Below are 25,982 nucleotides of genomic sequence, written 5' to 3'. Positions count from 1 at the left end.
AAAGAAATAGGGAGATTGTATATGCAAAAACCCTTAGAATGCTGAATTACAGTGTCTTCATATCTTCCTCACCTGGATTTTTTTTTTCTTTGAGTTCCCCAGCAGAATCAATCCACGAAACAGAGAACATCCTTTAAGGACCATGCAGCAGTTTCTATATGAAAATTGAAATATAAATTAGGCAGAGGCATTTGACAAGGGATATAAATTATAGTAGAGATACACATTCAGAGTTTGTCTAATTCAACTAAAATCAGCAGACTTTAAAATAATTTGGCCCATATTATTACAATACAAAAAATATATGGTGTATTTATAGCCTTAGTCTCTCCAGCTGTGTTGGTTTAGGTTTTATTACATCAGTAATAACAATTTATGTGATACTCTGAATAATGTGCTATTAAAAATTCAGTACAGTATATACTGTTACCCATGGGATTTAAACTGTGGGAGCTATGTGTATTATTCTCTACTTTGCTATTTGTATAGGAGTGAAGATTAGTATAAAAATGGTTAAGTTATATACACCATGTGAATTCCTGCTCTGCTTGAATCCAGGTGAAGAGAAGAAATAGTTCAGTCCAGACTGCCTTGGGGGTAAGGGTCCCAAGGGTCTTAGTTTTGCAGTCTAAAGTTACACTGATCACACATTCAAGAATGAACAATAATATCAATGTGCTTTTTGAAATCTTTAAAGAATGTCAATAGATTTGTGAGGCACAACCTCCCTTTAACAGAATCCATTTGATGCTTCTCCAGAGCATGAGCTATATCTGTGTGTCTATTGATTTTATTTTTTTACAGCTGTTCATCTAATTTTCCTGGCACAGAAGTCATATTGACAGCTTTGTAGTTCCCATGGTCACCTTTGGAGGACTCTCTTGAAAGATCTGTGGACCAATGGTCCATTTCCTCTGTTCTGTTCTGGCATGAGGATCAGGTTGAGCAAAAAACAACCCACTGGTGCTATCACTTGAGAAGCTGAACACTTTAATCCCTTGGTGGAAATACTGTGCAGCTCCAGCAATTAGTTACTCTTTAACTTAAAATTTCTCTTGAGGTGTTTCCTACTGGCAATTTATTTTATGGACAGTTCCTCACATTCAGCCCACCATGTTTGGTTCTTTAGCAAGGCAAATAATTCTTTCAGCTGTAGAGTTAGTAACCCTGAATGCTGCTTCTACCTTTCACCCTCTATGGCTTTACTTAATCTCTTGCAGGGCTCCTCTGCTAATGGAATTTGAAAACATTTATACTGTTACTTCCACATTCTTGGCAAAACCTTAAAATCTTTTTGGTGAGCTCTGTTGTGGTTCTACATTTAATATGCATGCTCCTAACATATATAGCTTCCATTTTCGGAGGAGCTCTGCATTTTTTTTCCCTCAGATACCACAGTTGTCAATATTTATGGGTGGCACTGCCAATATCCTTGTCATTATAACCCTGGGAGCAGCAGGAAACAGTAACCACAGAGTATTTCCTTTCCATTGTCCAACCAAGTGGTCCACTGCATGTGACTAAGAGGCAGTAAAACAGAGGATTAATCAAATTGGTTAGGAATTAAGGTCAAAGCTTTTCTGGTGTTTATCTTTACATTTTACTTGTCTTTCTTGTATTGCTACATATTTATTTGTTAGATTCGGGAAATTCTTTAGAATCTCCTTCTCAATACAATAAAAGGAGAAACTTAGTTCAAGTGTTCTTTGCTGCCCCCTTTTCTCTTTGAGAAGTGTGGCAGTGACTTTAAATTGTCAACTGTCAAAAGCAAGCAAGGATTTCCCATGGGAACCTGGTGTACTCTGTTCTTCAATACTTTCTTAGAGCATCTGATTGAATCTCATTATGAAGCTGAAGAGGACCTTTGGTCTAACTTAGCATCACAGTTCTTAATAATGGGGTTAAATAGTATGATTTCTATAAAGTATTGAAGACAATCTGAAAAAAATCAAATGCAAAATAACTGTATTTGTTCCAGTTCTCCACCCTGTAAAGAGAGAAAATTGTTATAAGGAAGGCAACATGATCTGGACAAATGAGTAGGGATTTCTGTATCTGACATGTTATTGCCCTACAATTAGTTGAAAAATAGCATTAATGTCTTAACCCCTGTTATGAGACTAAACTCAGAGGTACCCACATATTTCTTTGTGAGTGAGACTTGCATCTGCTTAAGAGAAAGAACAGCTAAAACCAAATAACTAAAAATTGCTTTCCTAACATATTTATTTATCATTTTCCTGGAAGAGAGGAAGTGGTTTATCTTATTCCCACTCTAATGAATGGCCTCCCTAGCATCCTCAGCTCTGCTGTGTACATAATTCTGACTTCTCTCAGAGACATAACAAACATATACTTTAGCATGCTGTGATAATTAAGGTCCTGAATAATATCTTTTCTCAGTGGTGTAGGGTAAAGGTTTTCCAACTGCTCTACACAGGCTATTTTCAGAGGCTTCTTAGAGGCAGCTCCCCAGCTGTCTGTGCCACAGGCAGGTCCTGTAAAGCAGGACCTGCAGCTCACCTGGCTCAGGCAGCACCAGCACAGAGTCATCTCATGATTCACCAGCTACGTGGTGCTCCACAGGCCAGTGTTTGCTGAAACAGCCAAAGGCAAAGTGGTGTTTGGATGCACAGGTAGAGAAAGGTAAGTAAAAGGGCACAGAAAATCAGTTAAGGATTAAAACTGGGTCTTGGGGGTGAACTGAGTGGTTAAGGGATGAAACTGGTGATTGTAAGGTGAGGGAACATGCATCAGGTCCTGGTTGGAGGAAGGGAAGAGCACTGGGGGGATAACAGAAGTGGCTCATTTGCCCAGATTGTAAAGCTCTGCCCTGTTTAGGACAGATGCAAACCAAGGCACTGAGCATCTACAACACATGCCAAAATAATCCACCAGAACTGGGCTAAGGTTTTGGTGTCAAGTCAAATGACAGAAAATACTTGTAAATCAACCAGGCAGCGTCAAGTCAGTATCCCATCTGATAAACCCCTTCAAGATGCTTAAGAGATAAAAGTGTCATATTTTTCTCTAGGAGCCTCAATTCTTTGAGATATTCAGCAACTTCTTGTCTTAAGACCATGGAAAGTATTGTTATTATGATTCATATTGTAACACCTATGCACTTTTAAGCTAAACAAATTGGAGATATATAGTCCCTCACTTGCCTTTACTGCATTATAGGGAGCCACTGGACCGAAGCAAATTTCATTAAATGTTCCTAATTTATTCTGCCTCGTTGGTCTTATGTAAACAGGGGAGTTCACTAGAGAGCAAAACATTTAGTCCCAAAAGAGTATTGTGAGTGAAATGCAAATTCAACACACTACACCAAGGTAAGATTCCTCATTAGCCACTGAAATCTCTCAGAGGTGACAAGATAGGAGCTTTTGTGTACAGGGTACAGCACAGCATTCTCCCAAGCATTCACCCTCTTTTACAACCTCCCCTTGAAACCTTGGCCAGCCAATAGTAGCGTGGTTTAAATACCAATCTAGGTCAGAGAGAAATTTGCAACTCTATTTTGGTTCCTTATTTGTGGTTTATCTTTTTGCCTTTCTTTTTGATCAGGATGATAAAAATAACATTTTATTCATTTTTACCAAGATTTTAAAAAAAGTAACATAGCCTGAAAGGTAATGATTAATCCATTCTGTAAGAAAAGAGTTCTGATTTTGAACTCACAGGCATTATCTAATGAGTATAAATAGAAGTGTACTTAGAGGAGGCACAGAATGGCAAACCCATGATGAATTGTTAGGGCATGTTGAGTTGGTTCTCTCAATGCCTGCAGTCAGATGATTTCACTGGCTCTACAGATGAAATCTCATATTTCAATGTTTAAGTAAAAGTGTCAAAGTTCAGCTGGAGCAGGGACGGATACAGAGCAAATTTTGTGTGTGTTTGTAACTAGGGCACCAGAACAACAGAGGAAGCCAAAATGAGCCGGAAAAGCAAAAGGAGTTTAAAGGAGAAATTTGCCTTGAAGAACAACTTGGTTAAAGAAGCCCTCTCAGAGTTCCTGGGAACTTTTATATTGATAGTAAGTGTCAGCTGCTTTCCTTTCTTCCTACTAATCTAATGTTGGACAGTGCTTGTGAGGGGACATGTTCTCTTTTACCCTGTGCTGTACCAGCAGCGTGGTGGCTCCTGACAATTCACAGCCCTGAATGAACTGCTCCTCTTGCCGGTAAGTTTGTGATTCCTTTCTTCACCCGGTGTAATTATCACTGGCTATAACAACCAGATAGCTTTATGTATTACAATTGTCTGATCAGCATTAGATTTCATAGAGCTGCAGAATTTCAGTGAATCAGCAAGTTCTGAAAAACTCAGATATGCACAATGGATGTTGTTAATACTCTTCTGTTCGTTAAAAACTCAGCAGTTTATTCTACTTTCACTCCTATTCACTAATTCTATCTGCTTTAGCAAACATACTGTGTTGCACATTAAGAAAATTTTAGCTGAGTTGTTTTCCTGTGCAATGTAGAAATTTAGCCATGCAATTGATAGTGAATGTATTGGGAGTTGCATTGCCAAACCTTTGGAGATTTTGTAAGTTAACTATTTTTTGTTTTATTTTTAACTGTACTACGTAAATTATGCTGTTGCTTGGTCCTGTAGCACTGCTACAATTTAGGTAAATACCAAAACTCCCTGTTTTCATAACCCCAGATTTTTTTTTACTTCTTATCTTTCTCAATTTTTCAGTGCATTTTGGACTGGGACATAGAGCTCTACCCTGTGATTCACCAGGGTGGAGAGCAGGCTCAGTAGCAGAGCTAGAAGTCAAGCAGTGAGAGTATTTATGCCAAACTCTTTTTTTCTCCTTTTAGTCTGAACAAAGCAGTCTTGCTTATTGCTAAATACTTCATCACAGTGAAAAGGACAAAAAAACCGAAGCAAGCATAATACTGACATAGTGTGTTTTATAAATGTAACTGTATTAGCTAAATTTCAAGTAAGTCATCTAAAAAATTCCAGTAGCTCATAAAATAATGGTTTTTACTACACTTCAGCCAACTGAAATGTGCAGGCACTAAAATAATATTATTCTCAAATTTAATACCATCCATAAGACATTATTACAGTAAGGAGCACATTTAGAAGCAAGGAGCACAGGGCACTTTACAAACATTAATGAATTAAGTGTCACAACACCCTGGCAAGGAGGGGAAATGTCATTATCTTCATTTTGTATATTAGCAAACCTGATTACAGCAGCCTGCACAGGAAGCCTGCGGCAGAACTCTGACTATAACCCACATCACCTGACTTCCAGTACTCTGACCTCGCCACAAGATCATCCTCCTCTTTCCATTAATGAAATTAAGCAAGTGAAGAAAACGTATTAAAGTGCAGATTAGACCGCAAATGTTATTATTTAATGTCCTGCTGGATAAGACTAGGAGGAAACACAAACCCAGATCTCATTTTCTAGTATATTCACCATATGAACGTAGTAGAAAATGAAGCTACAACATTGTTGTTGATAATCTCAGTTTCTCATTTCTATCTTACCCTTTCTAGTTCTAACCTTGGTTTAAAGCAGAGAAGAGCCTCACATAGATTAAACTGCAGCTTTCTCTGTGCTTGGATACCTCAATTTGTGTTTAGATTGCACAAGTTAACAGCAGTACAAAGTGTTTATTGTGAAGAAATTGAGGGTTTTTTTCTCTTATTTATTGCTTTTGCTTTTAAGCTCTGTCAGCTTAAGTCATCTACCTCTTTCACTTTAAGTACAGATAAATATTAAACACTTAAATTGGAGCTGATGAAAGGAGCACCCTGGTAAGCCAGAGGACAGAAATCCTTAAAAACCAGAACCATGTATGCAAAAGAAGTGATGGTAATAGGATGGTGGATGTGTCATAATCTTGTTACTAAGTGGAAGTGAGGCGAGAGTTCACATCCTACAGGACAGTTGTTTCAGATCTTTGCTGAAAGCTGGTTTTTTTTTCCCTGTGATGGGTTTTACAGCCTGTGGGGAGCACCTGTTCCAGGGAGTAAGGCTGAGACAGCCTTTCTGTTACCCACAGGCTCTGTCTAACTGGCCAGTGCTAACTGGCCATACCTAAATCTGCAACCAACCCAGCAACACTGGGAGTTACCTGGGTGAAATTCCATTCCTCCAGATCACTTATTTCTACTTTTTCTGGAGAATACATCACAGGCCACATACTAATATGAACTTAAACTAACCCTATTTGGTAATTCTCAGCCTTGCAACGTTATTTTCCAAACAGGAAATCTAGAAAGTGAAATCACTCATCAGGCAAAACCCAAGCCTTCACCTTGGAGTGTGAAGGGTGTGACCTGCAGTGTTGTACAGGTTTGAGACAACAAGCCTTGAGAAACTCACTGGGCACAGAGCTGGATAACATCTCCTGGTCATCCCTACCTCACATGCTGCTCTTGCCCTTGCAGCATGGTCCCAGAGCACGTAGATGGAATTCTTTTCAAGTGAAAATAAAGTGGAAGGTGAACTCCAGAATCACAGCAACTGTGCTGACCACTAGTGGATGCTCAGTCCAGTGGATCAGACTGGAGATGCTCCTAATACGTAATCCCTCCTAGGAGGTCTGCAGTCAGGTTCTCAGGTGTTTGCACTGCACAACTTGATAACACAGACATAGCCCACATGAGCCTCTCTCTCAGCTCATCAAAGCACCTGATTCCAACCTCAGAGTTCAGTGAGGAATACTGAACTTGAGAAGCCTGGAAGTTTCCCCTCCATTTGTACCGTGGTGGCTGAGAGCCACATTTCCCATCCTCAGCCTCAGCCTTCTGTATCTGGGACAGCCCCCGAGGCCTCCCTTGAGGAAGAGCTCTCTCGAGAGCTTTTTGCTCTCCATCATGTCCCTGGGTCAGTACATTTCCTCTTGGTGCTCCTGTGAGTTCCTCTGGGGGACAACATCTGGGAGCCAGCACAAAAAAGCCAAGAAGCCATGCTGCATCAGATAGATGGTTTATGTGACTTTTCAGAGAGTCTGTCTGGAACTCACCTATCCAACTGCCTCTCTGCTTTTAGTCATGCTTCTCTCCATATTTCCCCTTTGCATTTTGACTGCATTGCTCTCAAACAAAATGGGATTTACTCTGACATACACCATTAAGTATATCTGAATTGAAACAGTTTCAGAAAGAGATGCCAAATGGGCCATGTGGCTTCCTTTAACAGCTACTGCTCACCTAACAGAGCTTGTATTTCTTTTTCACTCTCAAGAGCATCTTACTGAACATTGTTTCTCAGAAAGGAGCTGCAGAGGAGCCAGAATCTCCTGATTCCGGAGCAGCATCTACTTCTTTGCTGAGACAGAACACAGGCTTCCATTTAGCATATAAAGACAAGTGGGGAGTATATGTATTCCTAATACATACTCCTGTACATATATATATTCCTATAAGCCTGGTCTCCAGCTGGAGGTGGGGAGCCTCTTGCAACTCCCATTGAAGCAAATGTTTGTGTGTGCACAGAGGATGCAGGGGACAAGCAAGAACTGAATTCATAAAACCCTACACTGAAAACAGTCCAGCTCATGGGAAGGAGGGCTATTTATCTTTTGATCATCAAATTATTTTATAGTCTTGTTTTCATATTCCGTCCACCTCATTATGTAAGTTACCACTCCTGCTTTGTTGCAGAGTTGAGTCTTGCCTGAAAAATCTTCAAGATTGACACTGTATGGATTTGCTCAGTCCAGAAGATTAAAATTTAAGTAGCTTTTCTGTATCTTTCATTTTGTGGCCCTATTTTCCAGGGCATGTTAATTACAATATTGTATGGTAACATGTATCCCTTATTCTAAACACTTGTTAGAATTCTCATTACATGATGTAGTTACATGAAAGCAAACGTAGCTTTTGATCCTTTACCCCTTAAGTAAGTGTTTAGCATTTAATACAAAATCACTTCTTGGAAAATTTAAACAAAGGTAAACTCCATGTTCTAAATTTTTGTGAAAGGGAGGCACTTTCTTTGTATAGTATAAACAAGATTTGCTCTGCATACTGTCAAGATATAAAATTAAATATCAGTAGCTTCAAGAGCTGCCTTATTTTCCATGAGCTTAAGTAAGCTCAAGTTTGTCAAAGCTAGACAAAAAGGTTTTTTAAAGTGTATTTGTAATTGATATTTTGATATGTCACTCAGCTTTTTAAATATTACATAATGATGCCATGGGCCTTGGCAACATTTGCACTTTGAAAGCAGCTCTTGTGTCAGAGATCCACACCTTAGGGTCTCTAGCAGCAATACTATAGCACAACCAATAAATAATAGATGTCACTCATTAATCTAATGTCATAACTGCATATATTTTGATGGCAATAAATTTTGCTAATGGTTCTGGTGAAGATGTGCAAACTCTTTCTCTTTTTGCAACTGTATTAAATCAGCATTGCAGACAAGACAAAGTGGTAATGAAGACTCATAGCTGTGCTGAGGTTAAGGAGGTTCTTGCACATAGGTATTATTTCTATAGTTTTACTATTATCAAAATCAATTAATGTTTTTTCTAGACAACATTCCTGCTTCTGAGGTCATTCTTTAATTCAGCTGAATAGTTAGCAGTGTGAAAAAACTGAAAGGAGGGTTACCTAATTGTTCTTTTACCCCAAAATGTTTAGTACAGCAAGTAATTCTGAAAAGTCACAGTTTTCAATCCAAACTTAAATTTTCCAGTATATAACATTTCAAACTTTCAGGTGACTCAGATGTTATGTTGCACGAAAGCTTTGAAAGAAAATTACCTTCATTTCTGCAACGTCAGCCCCAACACATAACTCAGCTCTCATCGTTTAACCAAGAGTTTATAGCAAGGTGAATTTAATTTTCCAAGACCTTTTTCTGTAGATACACTTTTTCCCAGAAAGTTTGCATCTGTAGGACTGAAGTGTAGGCCCTCTCCCTGAGTCTTACAGAATATTTGCATCTTTCCAACGTTCCACTGTGAGTGCAAAACTCAAATTTACATTTTTACAGATGCAAATTTACAGGGTGTTTTTTTGAAAGTTTCACCAAATAAAAAAAAAGGTAATAAAGGTAATAACTTTTTAAAACTGTCATAAACAGTTGGAGAACTGAATAAAAGATAATAAATGTAGTTTTTGCCATGCAGTGAGTTTATATCTTTGCGATCTCAACTGTTCAATAAACCATTCTAGGTAAGAGTGAATTCTAGTGAGCTCTCCAGTCCATTATCTGGTTTAAAGGCAAACATGACTCAGTTTCTCTAACCCACTCTTTACTATTTTTTACTATTAAAAATAAAAGGTTTCTTTACTATTAAAATAATTCACTTTTTTTTTTCCTTTTCAACAGAAAATAGCTTAGGCTTTAATTCCTCATAACTATGCACCTCCAAGCAGGAGGCCACAGCAAAGATCAGCCACTCTTTTCCTGCACCCAAAGGAAAGAGTAAAAGAAAATGTACATTTACCCTTATACTCCAAGGAGAGCACAGAAAACCTCCTGTCTCAGAATCTGCAATGCCCTCTCTTGCACTCCTCCTGAATGCTGTGATTCCCTGAGTGCTGATACAGAGGCTAAACACATTTTAAGAGTTAGAAAGATTTTAAGCTTTTCAGTTGATGTAGGAAGGAAAGGAAAGAAACATAGCTCAGCTCAAGAATAAACATGTAACACGGGAGGGAAGCAGCACCTGAATAGGTTCTTTTTCTCCTCAAGAAGCTACTAGGTAAGATTTTCTTTCCTTCTCTTCCTAGCCCTGATGCAAGGGGCAATGTTTCACTCCTTAAAGTTTGTGTCTGAATATCACATTTCAGTTCCTTTCTCTCCTGAGTTTCTAAAAATTAGTAAGAAAATAAAAATAATCTTCACTGAAGAAACTAACTCAAGCCAGTTGCCCTCTATAATTCAGGAAAGAAAAGCATTTAGCATTTCAGGATGAAGAGTGCAATATTAATCATAATAAAATAGGAGAAAATGCAGACCTTTGCAGTCTCTCCAGGTGATTTCAAACTTTTATTTGTCTCCTATTGCATATGCAAAAGCAATAATAAAAATTTAAAAGCATCAGTTTATATAACACAGCATAGTCTGTCCCTCAATATTTTTACTGTATTTTTTCCCACAAAGCAATTTGAACCTGGTCTTTATATGTTTTAAAAGCCTTATATACACAATTCATCCAAAGACTTATTACATTTCCATTCATGTCTCCAAGTAGTAATGCCTTCTGTCACTAGAAAATGGTTTCAAAATGTCAGTAATTTTAAGGCTTATGTCTATACTATTTAATTAACTAAATGATAAGGGTGGGGTTTTTTCCACCCTTTATTTATTAGATGGCAAGTCTGAAAAAAACATAAAGGGAAATCCATCTGAACCCAAGAGGATATTGGTTGTGTCCCAGGAGATCATCAGGAGAAAATACAGTGATTTTTTATTACTCTAAGCTTGATTAAATTGTAATGTACAGAAATCCTTCCCACCCCCACCAAACATTTAATTAATGATAAAATAAGAACCATGTGCTTTTAAAGGATTTAAGAATTACTTTGACAGGTAAGCTGTATTTTTATCTCACCTTTAAAAGCTTAAGTACTGTCTGATTTAACAAAAGATAGAAAATATTAAACATTAAACTAGATGAAGATTGTTCTTGCCTGAAAGAACAGGAGTTTCCTGCAACTTGAATTCTTGCAGAGCTAATGCCCTGACTTTTAGAAGCTCTAATAGATCCCTGCTTTTGTTGCTGTTAGAATTACTGTCCCTATTGAAAGAATGCTTAGGAGCCATGCCCAAATTAAGACCCTACATAACATAGAAACATAGCAAAAATATGACTCTGTGTAGAATGAGTTTTTAATGTGTTACAAAACACCTTATTATGAAATGCAATAGATAAATTCTTAAGCAGACTTTTGTAAACGGAGGAGGTGGGAATGAAAGTGAGTTCTAAAACACACTCCAAATTAAAGACCTTTAGGAGGACACCATCAATTTAGCACTCAGTGCCTCTTAAACTGAAAGGTTTATTTACTGCTTTTATAAGTAACTAATTCTATATAGAAATATAAATGTTGGGCAGGGGGAACTGCACAAGGCTACAGTATTCCACATGGAACCCTGTAACGTTTTCATGGGCAATTTTGATCAGAGATCCCTGCCAACAGGGAAGTGCAAATGCAACCACTTTTCCCAGTCTCCAGAGGATTCTCGGACTCTTCCAGCCTGTATCCCTGCTTTTAAGGGCCTAAATATGCAGTGCTAGGTCTGGCTGCTTGAAGAAATCATGGAGATTTCCCTAAGAAGTGAAATACCAGGGCTTCCTCCCATGTCCTGAGGTATCCCAGAATATCACTCTGCTCCCTCATATTTGGAATGGGCAGCTTTAGGATAGCAGGACACTCACTGCAAGGACAGCCTGAGCCCAACACTGCACTGCCTGAGAGTCTGTCCCCTCCACAGCTCTGGGCAGGAACAAATGCACACATGGCAGAATCCAGAGCAGCACTGCAGGCCTGTCCAGTCTGGAAAACAGGAGAGGACAAGTCCTGGGCTAGCAGGAAATGCCTGTCTGAGGAGCAGTGGGAGAACAAGGGTGGAAGTGTGGCGTGGGAAAAGGGCAGAGTTGCTGTCTTACCTGAACAAAGGCAGCCTTACAGAAAACAGTCCATTGGTGGAGGGATCCTTGGAGATTCTTCATAACTAGCTGTGGTTGTTGAAGTATGATTCTGTCCTGAAAACTGACTAAAACAGAAAATTCTGAACTATTTTTCTAGCATTTCCTGAATGAAAATGTACAGCTTATAATTAAAAAAAACTGGTTTTTTTGCAACTGCTGACTCTGTATTCCTTGTAGCACGTGTACTCATGCACAGCATCATCAGCTGTGCAGCCACTGAGGCCACAGTCTGACTGCAGAGACACCTGTGGTACCCTGTATGTGACTCACCACAGCTTGGAGCTGCTGATGTAAAAGGTGTGACAACACCCATGCCATTGTCTCCACACTGCTGAAAAGCAGGAGACTTGGCTGCTTCTTTAATGTGACAGTCTGAGTGTCTGGCTATGAATGCACATGGCCTCTAGGGCTTCTCATAAGAAGGAGGCTTTTTTTTATAAGTATTTTGCTTTAAGATGCCTAAAGCTTTCCATGTAGAAAAATAGGTTCCCTAAAATTCTGGATTCACATATTGCAGGAAATCCTATTTTCACTGAAAAATGGTATTACAAGCATCTGCAAAAATCCTGAAAATAGTACAGGTCTTTAGTCTAATGAGTGGGATGCAGAAAGTCCTGCAGGCTTCCAGGCAGTAATAGGACCTTATGCTCATTGGAGGCCAATTGTTTCCCTTTCCTAACATTAGCCTTGCTATCTAAAAGAAAGAAAAGGATCTAATGTCTATGAAGCAAATTTTTTTGGCAGAGAAGGTGCAGACAGCTCTTCCACACCCAAACATGTTCTTTATGACAATAATCTAATTACTTTGTAAGCATAAAAAGTCAGTGTTGAAGCTACTCCAATAAATTAAGGCAAATCAAGCTACAGACAACTGCTAAGAGGAAAACCTGGTAACATAAGACAGACAAGATAAGATAAAGAGATCTGGCTATATTCTACTATAAATTAAACTCCCATTAACTTCATGTAGTTCAATCAATGAGTTTTGTGGGCGCAAATGATGGCTGAGCTTGGCCTAAAACCCTAGAATATTTAGTTACAACTTGATGATCTAGTTGGTCTTAACTCAGTCAAGCAAAGACTTACAGGGTATTAAATTGCTGCTCATGTAATTACATGATTAGGTGATAGTTTCCAGTTGTGCCAACCTAGCTACAGTAGGTGTGAGACAACTTTTTCTCTCCTTCTAAAAAGGTCAGCAAATGGAGAAATTATTACTGTGGCATGGTTCAGATTTGCAGGTTCAGTTCCCAGTGTTCCCACCCCTGAGTGGGCACACACTGACTGTGCCTGCAGTGGTTCCTTTGCTGTACATGCACAGGCAGTCATGTCCCAAGGTGCACCGAGTGCAGCTGTGTCCCAGCTGGCTTGTCTGCCTCCTCCTGAGGCTGGTGAGCACAGAAAGGGAGCATCTGTAGTTATGTGCTTCCCTGTGCATGCAGAGCAGAACTTACTATGCAAGAAGATTACACAGCTGTTTCTGTATGATTCTCCTCAGTTCTGGTAATCAGGGAAGGGAGGCCACAGCTTCTCTCTGTTATTTCCATCCTTCTCTTGAGAATTTGTATTTGGTATACAGAGATGTTGTTGCTGTCTCTTATTTTTTCTATAACCATCTCCTCTGCTCCTGTTCTCTTCTTTCATCATCCTTGACCAGACCAGAAAGGGGTAATATTTTCGTAAGAACAGCCTTTTCTTTGAATCTGTAAAACTTTGTCTACATTTCAGCACAAAAGTGCACACTTGCAGATCTAGCTGATTTCCTGAACACAACCTGCACCCCAGTGTACACAGGGGTCCAGAGCAGACTACTGAACTTGCTCCACGTCTGAGCCATGTCTTTCGTGAAATCTTGCTTGGGGCAATTCTGGATTGCTCCCTTTGAGAAGTCTAATTCCACCTCCTCTAGACTCATGCCCTAAACTCAAACTTAATGAATTTCATTTACCATTCTTTCCATATTAAACATATAAAAGCATTATGAATAGAATTGTCTCATATGAAGTTTTAAAACACCTTATAATTTCAGCTGTGAACAACTGCAGTGTATTTAATTCTGGTTTGCTATCTGTGTGTGCATCTGTGCTTACCCTTTGCATTGCTGGCTATAGGATGGGGCAACGAGAGCACTCCTAACGTAAGTGTGTGTCATCCACTGCAGTCTGACTGCAGCCTGCAATGTATCATGGAGCTTTCAATTATACAGTCCAATAAACTGCAGCTATCTAACACCACCCTACCCTTACGTAACCCCAGAGCTGTAACACTTTGGCACCAGACAATGTTTTGTTTGCTTACATGATTATGACCTTAAGGCAAGAACTGCACCTGGGTGTATGACACAGTCTCAGGGCACTTATAACAGAAACGCTGTCTGCGTTACAGAGCTGGTTAAGAGGTTGAGAGCTTTTCTGTCACATTTTGGTGTTAGCTAAAACCCCTTGGGGAAATAATGGAAACAAAAGTATGATTTTGCCTGTTTAAATTGCATCCATTCTAGTAGGACTTGCTTGTTAAAACTCAATCACCAAATCTTTTTGGTACAGTCTATTCCTAAGGCAGGAGAGATTTTCCCATTACTTTGCAGGTTCTGAATGCGACTGCCTTGCAAGTGAAAATAAGCAATTAAGTTTGCTCAAGATAAATCTAGTCACATCCCAGAAATGGTAAGATTCACATCACTTACAGCTGCAGAGAAGAAAAAGTTTTCAGACTGTAGACATCATTTGATAGCTTCCATACAGCTTCCATCCTTGTTCAGCAAAGCACTTAGGCATATATATAAAAAGCAGATTTTCAAAGACACAGAAATGGATCAGCTAGTCTGTCTCAAACTAAAGGCCTTTTGTATCTTTGAATATCTTTCCTATCAACTTTATTAGGACCTAAACATATGCTGGAAGCTAAGCAGAGGCTTTAGAACTGAACAAACATTCTTTTAAGTAAATATTTAAATGTGTTGCTGAACTTCATTCTGAAGGGAACCAACATAAAACGGAAGCTATTTTAAATTCACTTAGAATTCTCCAATGTGAATTATTCAGATATCCCCACTTCAGCTGCAGAGCCAGTGAAATATTTTGATAGAACAATATGTGATATAAAGTCAGCATAACAATAACACTGTAATCGCCAGAAAGTTGTCCCATTCCAGATTTTCAGCAATGAACACTAATAGCTTTTTGAACTACCTTTCATAACTTTTATAGTAATTTCTTCATTGCTTATAACAACAATCTGTAACTGAAAACTTACCATACAGAATTAATTCCCTCTTCACTTTCAGATGCAGAGTTTTGTTGTAGAGGCTGTGAGATCTTGTTTATGGTCCAAGTTCTGATCTGTATCCCATCATTGTACTTGAAAACTGTTTTCTGTGGGGAGAGAAGTCCTCATTAGCAGACATTCTTCCTCGTGACAGAGCCAGGGAAAATAAAAAGCAAATGTGCACTGCAGCAAAGGCAACAATGGCACACATGCCACTAATCTCAAATTCTAGCACTGCTTCAATATTCAACAGTGTTTTCAGCTGTACCAGGACAAAAGTTGCAAACTAACCAATAACATTTGGCAGACACAGGGGTGATTTTACATTTCTCTTTCAAACACAGGCACTGGGGTGTGGGTGTGTGGGACAGTCTGTCCTCAGCCGAGGAGTCCATGGCGGGCCCATGATGATAACCATTGGATTTGCAATGGCAGTGACCGTAGCAGTGTATGTGACTGGGGGTGTTTCTGGTAAGTGACTTGTTTCCTCATATAGCATTTATTGCTACAGTTTTAAGGCTCCCTTGTTAAAGTACTTCCATTCCATGGTATAAACAATGCAACAGTAAGCACTGTTACAGCAGAGTCACATCAGCGTTTTGCTAGTAAATCCTTTATGTTGTTGTTTCCTTCTATTCTTTCTGTTTGATGAAATCTTCCACCAAATTCTTGTCTGAACTACAGTGTGCAAGCCTTGGCAGACCTCTGGCTTTTACAGAAAGTATTCTGTGCAAACCAGAAATCTGCTTGGTGTTGCTTAGAAAATTCTGTCTGTAGAGATGATCCCGGACAGCACAGGCACCGCGTTTAAAGAATTAACTGTGAAAAGCAATCCAGCAGTCACCAGATAAAATGGTGGCCAGCTACCTAGAAGGTAGAATGGCCCACTAATGGGTGTAATGAGCAGGGTTCACCTTGCAGAGTGCAATTCATCTCTTCATGTTCAATGACAGGCAATAGCAAGTCTGCTATTGCAGAAACAGCAAAAAGATTCAGTACTAGAGACACATTCAGTGATACACTGTCAGTGTAATGCCATTGAGCCTTTGTTTCTGCTCTTCCTCAACACTGGTCAGGAATCTCTCTTTTGCCTGTAGCTGGGCTAACTCATCATTGTCTACATGTGCCATATGGGATGCTGCTTCCCCTCCTATTTCCATCATTGAGTTTGGCCAAACTAATATCAGAAACATTAGCACAACTGCTCTTAACATTTAAATTCTCCCTTTAATAGAAAATGATGGGCTGTAACAATAAAACAGTGTTGTGCATTATAATACACAATACTTCATGTTCTATGCAGAGTTTATATTGACCTCTTAAAGAAAATGGTACCCTTGTGCTCCAGTTCTCATAGAGGCATTTCTTACCCTTCATAAAGAGGGTCAAGTTGGTCCAGACAACTTTCTGTAGGTATAACTAGGTCATTATAAACAGTTGCAGTAGCAGACATTACTGGGGCTATTTCTCTTCTCTTTTACAAATACTTTTACAGAGTCATCAGGAGGTTTCCAAGTTCACATTAGAAAGTGCTCAAGGTTCTACAAAACAGGCAGTCTTATAACTGTCATTGAAACAGAGCAGAGCTGTGCCTTAATACCACACCAAGTTAATTCAGCAGCACAATCTTATTATCTGAACAACTTTAAACTACAGCTCTTGGTTTACATATAGGCAGGGAATCTCTTCTAATGCAGTAGCATGAAAACAAACCTGTGAAGACCTGTCCTACATTTGCATCTTTACGGGATATTCATCTCCGTTATTATGTAGAAAATGAGAGTTCAATCCCAGCAGGGCAGAGCAGTTGCAGATGTTGCAGTATTGTGCTTCCTGTGTTTCTCCCATGACAAAGGATTCTGCACACAGTGCATTTTCTCTGTGAAGGAAGAGGAACAGATATTTCAACAGGCTGTAGTTATCCAACATATGATCACTATGTGAACACTTCAGAATACCAGTTCCTAATATAGAATTTGTTAGCAATTTCTGTGGCTCTTTGGCCATGAAGTCTCATGTTTAAGTACTGCTAAAATATTTTGCATCAGTTCTTTATGAAATTCTAAATTCGTGGTAACAAAAAGTACAGTCTGCATGCTTGGTGAATTTTAGCTTTTTTACTTAGGAAAATTCATCTTTTTATTTTTCTCCATCTAATTTTCCTCAATATCTAGATAATTTCCCACTATTTTTTCCAGTGTAACATTTCAAACCCATGACTGTGATCACTGCAACTACAAAAGAATGGGGAACACACTGTCCATGACTGTGATCACTGCAACTACAAAAGAATGGGGAACACACTGTCCAAAGTGGACTTTTTTTTTTTTTAACCAGGACACTAGCAGTGGTACAAGAACCAAGAAATCTTTTAACTCCCATGTGTCAGCATGAGAGCCTTCAACTAGACTTTTCCTTTCCAGATTTCATGTTAATCAGCCATCACTAATATTATGTTGACTTGTCCTGGCCATCATAATCACCCTGTATTATATACAGGTGGGGAACAATATCAGGTGTTGAAAGAAACAAAAATTATTCATTCCAGCCTGAGTAAGGAACAAAAGACAAGACAACAATTAATCAAAATTCACATGAAGGGCTGTTAAACAAGGTGCCATCTATCTATTTTTTCCCTGCTGAAGAATTTGAAACACAGTGAGGAATTCAAAATTAATTCAAGACTGGTGCTGCTAGGTCAGAGTTTTGGAAATGGTACAAAGAAGGTTTTATCCAACTTGTTATCTGTGTTTGTCAGTTCATTATGTATCAAAGGTGCCTGGATTTCATAAGATAATGACTCACTGACCTGAAGTGCAAACAAACACAGAAACTGTACATAGAGGCCCTTTCTCCATCACTAACCTTTGACAGATAAAGGACATGCTCTCTCAGGTTTTTTACCAAAGAAAAGGGCCATTTTTTCTGATATCCATCCAGACTGAAATGAGACTTTACCTGGAAGATAAGCAATGGATCCTATGTCCTTGCAGTATTTTTACTGTGGAGTGCTTTTTCATCTGTTTATTTATTTGCCAATTTGTATTTCTTAAAGAACAACTACATATTTGTAAACAATGAAGTTTTCCAAAAGCACCCAACACTTTTGTCCCATGTAGATAAAAAGTTTTGAGGGAAGCAAATATCATGTGACATAATAAATATATTTTAAAAAACTAAAATTATCACAAGGAATTCCATTGTTACATCCTTTTCATGTATGAGTTCAGATGGAGCTACTCCTGAATAAAAAGGAAGGAAGTTTCACAGGAAACAGAACTCTGTTTCAGCACAGCTACTTTATCAGTTCCCTTATTGTGGACTTGATGAAAGCCTGTGATGAAGAACTATGCACTGCTGTCCCCACATCCCATGTAGGCATAGCTCCCCAACAGCCAGCATGAAGCTGGACAGCCCTAACATAATTTTATTTTGTCTTCTTGAAAACGGAGTTCCTAAGTAACCCCAGGTTGAAGACAGGGTCATAAACATGACTTAAATCCAGGGTACTCCAGATCTGCCTCAAGATACGTGATCAAGCCAGTGATAGTCCTTAATCGTAATACATTCCCGTGAAACCAAATTAATGCTCTGCTGCCCCAATCCTACCCTAAAAGTACAAAGCCAAAGGCCTCAAGGAGAGAGAATATGTTCAGAATGTGGGACCCTCCCCTCACAACTGATAGGGCAGATTTAGGTTTTTCTAGAAAAGTTGTCTGTAGATCTATAGATTACAGACTGCAGGACAGCAGTTTGATAAACACTACAGTCCACAAACACCAAGAACAAAGATGGAGCTTGGTGGCTTTAGCCCTCCCTCCTCTAATTTCATCCAGCTTGTTTCAGTTTAATTCCAGTCAACATTTAAGTGCAGAATAACGTGTAGAAAAGCATGTACTAGTCTTGTGCTCAAACGTGCCCGCATTTTTACAAATCCTTCACCTATTCTCATGTATCCGATTCATCGACGTGACTTATTTTGTGATTTATTTTTCAGGTGGTCACATAAACCCAGCTGTTTCATTAGCCATGTGCGTGACTGGAAGATTAAAATGGACCAAATTACCAATTTACATATTAGCACAACTCCTGGGAGCATTTGTTGGAGCAGCGGCTGTCTTTGGGATTTATTATGGTGAGTACACCTTAGACATGTTCACAGGACAAACTAGAGGTCAGGCAGTCTCTAAGGCCCCAATTTCTCAATGAATGTCAAGCAGGAAGAGGACTCTTGTTCAGACAGGGCTAATGGCAGGACTGAAGCTAAAATCATAAAGAAGAAAGGGAGAAGCATAAAGAGTTCGAAGGGAAAAACAATGGCTTGAACATTCCAAGTATCCTACAGATTTACTGAAACACTAATGCTCCAGGAAATGTTCTGATATTTAGAAAAATTATTCATGGGAAATCAGATACTCTGAGATCATGTATTTCTCAGTGAGGATTTTAAATTACTTAATAGCCAGGATACAGGGCTATCCATCTTCCAAGCAAATTAGAAACATTAAAGACCTGCTACAAGTGCCTGTAGGCAAATATCACCAACATCGTTCATTGAGGGTACAGGATATGAGATCAAGTCCCTCCTGACCAAACTTCAGACCACCCTAGAGAGATGGCTCTCCAAGGCAATGAACTGCAGGTAGAGTGATAAAGAGGTCACATATTAGAGAGGGAAAACAAAAAGATTACCATTATCCTTGAGGCATGTTTTTTTCCCACAGTATGCCACAAAAGGAAAAAACTTAGTAACAGACTGACTGACTGGATGAATCCATTCAGTCAGATCAGTTATTCAATCCCCCACTCCAAAACTTTGCTTCTACTGGCCCAGCCTGTCTCCTCCAAAGTCTCTCTCCTATGGGTATAATGTCTGCAGACGGTGCTGGGTCAAGGTGCAGTAGAGGGAAAATACAAGTGGAAATGACCATTATTTGTCAGCTCAGGGCTCAGTACCCACAGTAACCCTGAGGAGAAAAATCTTTGGGAACCATCATAATTGTTTTGAGTTTGGTGGCTTTTCTTTGTTTTTAAAGTTAGAGTTAGAATTTGGAAACTGTGGGATTGCAGAACAGGATTTCCATCTCAGTTTGAGTTGTCCTCAAGTCTGACAGCAGAATTACATCTGTGGCCAGGATGCAGCAGTGTGTCAATATGATAAGGGGTTGGAGGTGGAACCACTATTCTGCTAAAAGGGCAGCAGTAGGGTAGGGAGCCAAAATAGGAAACATAGGGCTGGGGTTAGGGTTGGAGGCATCTTCCTGATGTTCAGGAGTGTGGGATTTTCTCATCTCCCTATCTCTGTTCAAGTACTTTGCCCTCCTCTTGTTATTATTAAATCTCAAACCTCTCCTGTACTTTTTCCTTCCTGCAACTTGCAGGATTGTCTTGTGCTCATTGAGGTCCAGTGAAAACTCTATAGTTGAAAAACAGACAGTGGAGCTCATCCTTTTATTTTTTCCTAATAGTTAAGTGCAAAAAAAATAATCCAACACTACAAATGAGAGCCTGATCGAAGTAAACAACTAAATATTCTCTGCATCCATGTTGTGCCTTAAGCAAAACTAGAAAAAACACAGGAGCAAGGAGAATTAGATTTTTCTGTTAGCTTCAGGAGACGGCGAGCTGTTTCTTTACTTGCAAATATCATCTCATCACTGGATCCACTAATAAAATAATGGATTAGAGTTTGTTTTCCATGTCTGTCTATGGAGATTTGAGTGCTTCATCTCAGTGTCCTCTTATTTCTAAATACTTATTTCTAAAATTGCACAACTGTCAGATGGAATAACAATAATTCCTGGTGGCTGAGTATCCACAACTGCACAGCTGGGACACTGCTTGGGGCATCTTACCAAGTGTAGCAACTCTTACAGAATAATGCAACTGTATTCAGAATCAGAAAATGCTCCTTGGCACTGAGTTTGGAGCAGTGGGCAGAGGAAAACCAGCCCTATATTGAAAGTTGTGATTTATAAAGTGAATACTTCAAGGTACAGGAGGAGAGATGAGACAGGAGGGTAGGATGAGTACATCACCCCAAATCCATGAACTGTGCTCCAAGAAAAAGAGAGCACAGAATCACAGGATGGTTTGGGTTGGAAGGGACCTTAAAAATCAGTTTCAGCTGAGAATGAGAAGTGCACAGACCTATCCCATACATTCTAGTCCTGGAAAACCCGGTGTCTATGGAGAAGGGCAGGCAGTTACTGGCTGTTTTCTACAGATGCCTTTATGGCTTACAGCAATGGGAAACTTGAAGTCACGGGACCTAATGCAACAGCACATATCTTTGCAACATACCCAGCTCCATATCTGTCCCTCATGAATGGATTTGTAGATCAGGTAAGTGCACTTGCTGTCTTAATTCTGCAAATTAAATGTACTAAAATCTGCAAGACCAAGCAGTAAAAAAATACATAGATCTAAGGAGCATTGTGAATCTTACTGTTTCGGTCATATGTCCCTGTGTAAAATACAATGAGAATGCAATGCTGTTCGGGGGGGGGGGGTTACCTTTTAGTAATATTTTACAAGCAAGACAATTTCAGGTTGTTCTTTTCACATCATCTTAACTGTTGTTTTCATCATCTTAATTGTTGCACTCTACCTATCTTCAGTGCAATATGTGTAAGAGGTTATCCTCAGCATAAATCAATGTTTCTCCATAAACCTCAGCAGAGTCATGTCCATTACATCAAAATCCAGCCCATTTTGTGGACCTATTATTCCTTAAGTAAAGCTTAAGCAAACAGTTTAACACACCCTGAACAACTGAGTTTCCTGCTTCCACAAGCCTCCTCTTCAAGCTTCTCTTTGCAGATAGATTTGTAGTATTTGCTGTCTATCCTCTTATCCTACTTATGCAACAGTGCAAAAATGAAGTTTCATATCTTTTATCTACTTCTAAACTATTTACCCATATTCTTCAGTCATGCACGAAATAAATACTGCAAAAGTAAGGTATGAAAAACTAGGGATTGCCTGAGCACAGGATTCCTTATGTAAAAGATTGTGCAATCTGGCTTCAAAAATATCCAAACAGTCTTTTGAAGTTTTGTAAGACAGTTCTGATCTTTGGATCAGTCAACAGATTTTTCCCTAAGATGTTTTTACCCATGAATGTTCTAAAACAAACTTTAAAAAAATATGTAAAAAAAATAATTTTTAAAACCCCCAAACTTGAACTTCTTTGAATCAGTATAGAAATTGAATGTTTTGACATCACTGAAGCTTCTGTCTGTTTTCCCATCGAGTTAATTATTAGCAAAATCAACATTTACAAAGCATTTGATTTAAGTAGAACTGCATTTCCATGGAAGCAATTCTAAGAAAATTTCCTTCATCAGCTCAATTAGCATATGCAATACAGAGTTCACGTTACAGTTATCCATGCAACATTAACTTGGGTAATTCCTAATTTTTAGCTGATCAGTTTTGACTTTGTAGATTTCCCTTTTTCTTCTGATGTTATGCAATACCTGGATAGAAAGGTGCATGTTTAGTCTAATTTATCAGCGAGAACTACAGGCATGTGAAACACTTCTATATCAGCATAACTGATTGCATTTATATCAGCATAACTGATTGCATTGGCATAGCAGAACTACCAAAAATTGAGTGAATAGAACTGTTAAATTGATAGGAAAAAAATATGGAAACAAAGCATCAGACATCACACAGGAGATGCTTTTTAAATCCTTGGTTCTTTCCACACCAGGGTGTTGCTGATTACTTTTCTTAAGTGTCTTCAGCACACTTCTTGTCTTTGTCTTTCAGCACAGAGATCAAAACATCTCATTGCTGTGAAGTAGAGAGGCATTGATTTCCAAATTTTTCTACTCTGTATAGTGGGATAAACCTAAATACCAGCTCTAAGCCACTCCAACCCACAGAACTACCATAGCCCCTCTTTTCATTATTGGAAAGAATCTGCACATATTTGCTTAATATTCTTTTCTTTGCCTTGGCCAGGTGATGTCAACAGCTGTTCTTCTTCTGGCTGTATTTGCTATTTTCGACACTAGAAATAACAGCGTCCCGAAGGGCCTGGAGCCAATTGCAGTAGGACTTCTTATAATTGCTCTTACTTGCTCCTTGGGGATGAACAGTGGCTGTGCCATGAACCCAGCCAGGGATCTGGGCCCAAGGCTCTTCACAGCCGTTGCAGGGTGGGGGATGGAAGTGTTCACGTAAGTATGCCTGGATATGAGGTAAAATGCTCTTGGCTAAAATTGTTTCTAGGAAAGTAAGATCCTGATTCAACATGGTACCAAGCCATACTTTATATACATACAGGTAATTCTTTACATACCAGAAGCAGCGATTCATGCACTTTAAGCCAGATATCCTCAAGGAACTGGGCTTTAAAAAGGATTTCCTGCTCCTAGGGCAAATCAAACATGCATTATCTCTAATATCAATCATTGTTTCAAGCAGAACCTTCCCAAAATATTAGAGATTCTTAGAGGTCACTGAAAATATGAGTTCTTTCTTCTCATGTTCTGCAGCTTTCAGAAAAAAAAAATGAAATCAGAAGAGAGTTAGGTGGAAATATTTATTGGGTGCTGTAAGAAACACAGAGGTATCAGATTGATTTAGCCCATTACTACTACTGAGTTATTGCAGAAATACACAACAATCTAAAAGCCTGACTTCCTGCCTGGGAGTGAAGGAGTGAATGAAAGAAAGTTCCCTTCATGTTCCCACATTTCAGGGCACGCTCTCAAATCCCCGTGCATGGCTGTGCACACACACACATGCTCTTGGCTGGCCAAAGGCACAGCTAATTAGTCTCACAGTAAATCCACAGCTTACACATATCCAGTGCAAGAAGCACTCTGGGGTATCTAAGTAAGAGTAATCTGTCATCACAAAATTTAGGTTATTTTTGTTTGGTTTGGTTTTCCAGTTATTTACGAGTAGGAATCCCCAGAAGTACTGTTGGCCACTAGAGAGCTCTGGTTAATAGAGATTTTATTTTAGCTACTTCACCATGCACAAATAACTTGCATTTATTATGATTTCTATCTACACAAATCATGTGCCTACTTGGAGAGAGCACTAGCAAAGCTTTTCTCATACAAAAATAGCCAGGTATGGCATAGATGAAACAGGCACACAGTCACACCTTAAGCCAGAGCCAAGGCTGGGATGTAACACAGATCTGGTGAGCCTCTGGCAGGAGGTCAGGTCACTAGCCCAGTTACCTCCAAACTTCTCCTCCCCAGCAGCACCATTAGACGGTACTTTTTTTAAAAACAAGGGCACACAGAGTGACATCCCACACTTCAGATTCTCCCCTCTCATATCTTTGTAATTACAAGTAGTTGTTGACTCTGGTATTAACCACGGTATCATGTGCTATAATCTGTAACATGATATGAAGTTGGTTATTACATTACTGAAAAGGTTTGGAAGTTTGGAAGTACTGTGATCTAGTCACAGAATACCTGTAAACTCCCCTCCCCTCCCCTCCAAAGCTAAGATCTTACACATTTACATCAAGGAAGCTACAAGAAAACTCTACATCTGTACCAGTATGGGCTCCTCCCTACTGTAGCTTTAGGATTTGTACACAGATTTGCAATCCCACTGTGAAGACCTTGCTAAGAAATTTTAAAATGCGAATAAACAAAATGAGATACAAGATCTCTGGTCATTGCCAGAATAAACTGGGCTTTATAAATTGAGAAAAAAGTCTTCTTGCCTGCCTTCGGTTAAAAGGTTACAGTTATAACCAAAGGAATGATAATTTCAAGGGAATGTTCTTATCTTTTTAGAGCACATATCCTGGTGGGACCTAGGAAGAATTTGAGCCCTGTTAGGTAGCTGGAAGAACCATGGGAGAACCCTGAATGATTGTAGTTAGGATCCTGAACTCCCTGATGCTCTGCTGGAGTTACATGTAGATGAGCAACTTAAGCAGTGCAGCAACAGTTGACAGCTAAACCTTGGATGTCTCCATTTAACTGGAATTCACAACCTTGAGACAGGTGCTTAAGCTCTCTGGTAAAGGCATGCCCAGGATCTGGGACCTAATCATGAAACCTCCACAGTGACAGGAGGGGAGTGCTGCACAAACTGAGCAGTAGAAAATACTTGAGGAGACATTCCACATTTGAGGAAGCATCTCACAGGATGAGTCACTCTCTGCCCAAGTCAATGAGTGTTCAAATGTTGTCTACAGAGCAGGCAGGGACCACTAGGAAAGCCTCACTTTGGAACAGATCAGGTACCCAGGAGCAAGACTTTCTACACTGTTCTCAAGCAAGTGCTCTAAACGTCGAGACAATTAGTTCATCCCCTCTACCCTTCTTTGTGCTTGCAGGTCCAGTAAATTCTGGTTTTATCATGTATTCAGGCAGTGAACTGCAAGTAGCCTGGAGGGGAGCTCTTCTGTTGGACCATAGAGTTGTCCAGAGGATAAGAAGGCAGTTAAGCAGAAGTTTTCTAAATGTTGCTGTTATTACATTTTGCACAAAGACACCTGAAAGAGCAGCTTCCCCAAAAATTAAGCCAGAGGACACAAGCTGCATTGTGGTTTCCCTAGCCCATAACAATGGGTTTGTTTTGGCTAAAAGCTCCCACTAGAAGCTGTTCTGTTCCACTGCAGCTGGAAAGGCAGTGTCAGTGCAGCACCCTCGAGAGCACCATTTTGTACACAATAAATGCAGTCAGCACTGGGCCTCCTCTTGCAAACTGCTGCTCAGCCTCTTGGGAGGAGGTGTCACAGATGTTGACTGTCCCCATCACTGGGGACAACAGCTGACTTCAGAGACCTCGGTGTTTCTAATGACTAGTCCTAAAACCATGGTGACAACCAGTCTTTCTTAAGCACATGCTTAATATTCTGATAAGCTTAAGAAAAGTTTTGGGGAGCAAAGTTTTGTCTGTAGTGAGAAAACAGCCAGATCTTTAAGTACAATTACCAGGCTCTATTTTCACAAGCAAAACAGAGCATGAAACAGCACCGATAGAGAGAGAAACAGCTGCACAGAGCAGTATTTCGTGTCACCATTTGAAGGTATCACTGGGATACTCCACCCCGGTCAGTTTTGG

At 39.5% G+C, this 25,982-nt stretch overlaps 1 protein-coding gene and 1 long non-coding RNA gene across 5 annotated transcripts in view; one reads left to right on the top strand and one right to left on the bottom strand.

The window, feature by feature from the left end:
• Nucleotides 1-53: 53 nt before the first annotated feature.
• Nucleotides 54-25,923, bottom strand: LOC135420589 (uncharacterized). 2 transcript variants are annotated; one of them, XR_010433613.1, is made up of 4 exons: nt 23,236-25,923; nt 16,635-16,800; nt 14,910-15,028; nt 54-154 (listed from the first exon to the last, which is right to left on the bottom strand). It is a non-coding gene; the product is annotated as an uncharacterized LOC135420589 (long non-coding RNA). The 2 variants fall into 2 exon arrangements; XR_010433614.1 differs by lacking the exon at nt 54-154 and adding an exon at nt 13,115-13,302.
• The window catches only part of AQP9 (aquaporin 9), a 28,489-nt gene continuing 5,986 nt past the window's right edge, over nt 3,480-25,982 (top strand). The window contains exons 1-6 of one of the 3 annotated variants that reach the window (XM_064668248.1): nt 3,480-3,497; nt 3,914-4,042; nt 15,266-15,392; nt 18,919-19,056; nt 21,148-21,266; nt 22,896-23,113. In XM_064668248.1, coding sequence (XP_064524318.1) covers nt 3,941-4,042; nt 15,266-15,392; nt 18,919-19,056; nt 21,148-21,266; nt 22,896-23,113 — 704 coding nt within the window. In that variant the 5' untranslated portion in view covers nt 3,480-3,497; nt 3,914-3,940. The other 2 variants (XM_064668247.1, XM_064668249.1) reach the window with 2 other exon arrangements.

Source organism: Pseudopipra pipra, chromosome 12 (genome assembly GCF_036250125.1).
Source record: "Pseudopipra pipra isolate bDixPip1 chromosome 12, bDixPip1.hap1, whole genome shotgun sequence".
Lineage (NCBI taxonomy): Eukaryota > Metazoa > Chordata > Aves > Passeriformes > Pipridae > Pseudopipra > Pseudopipra pipra.
Note: the sequence above shows the minus strand (reverse complement) of the source record. Positions and strands in the feature narration are given on the sequence as shown.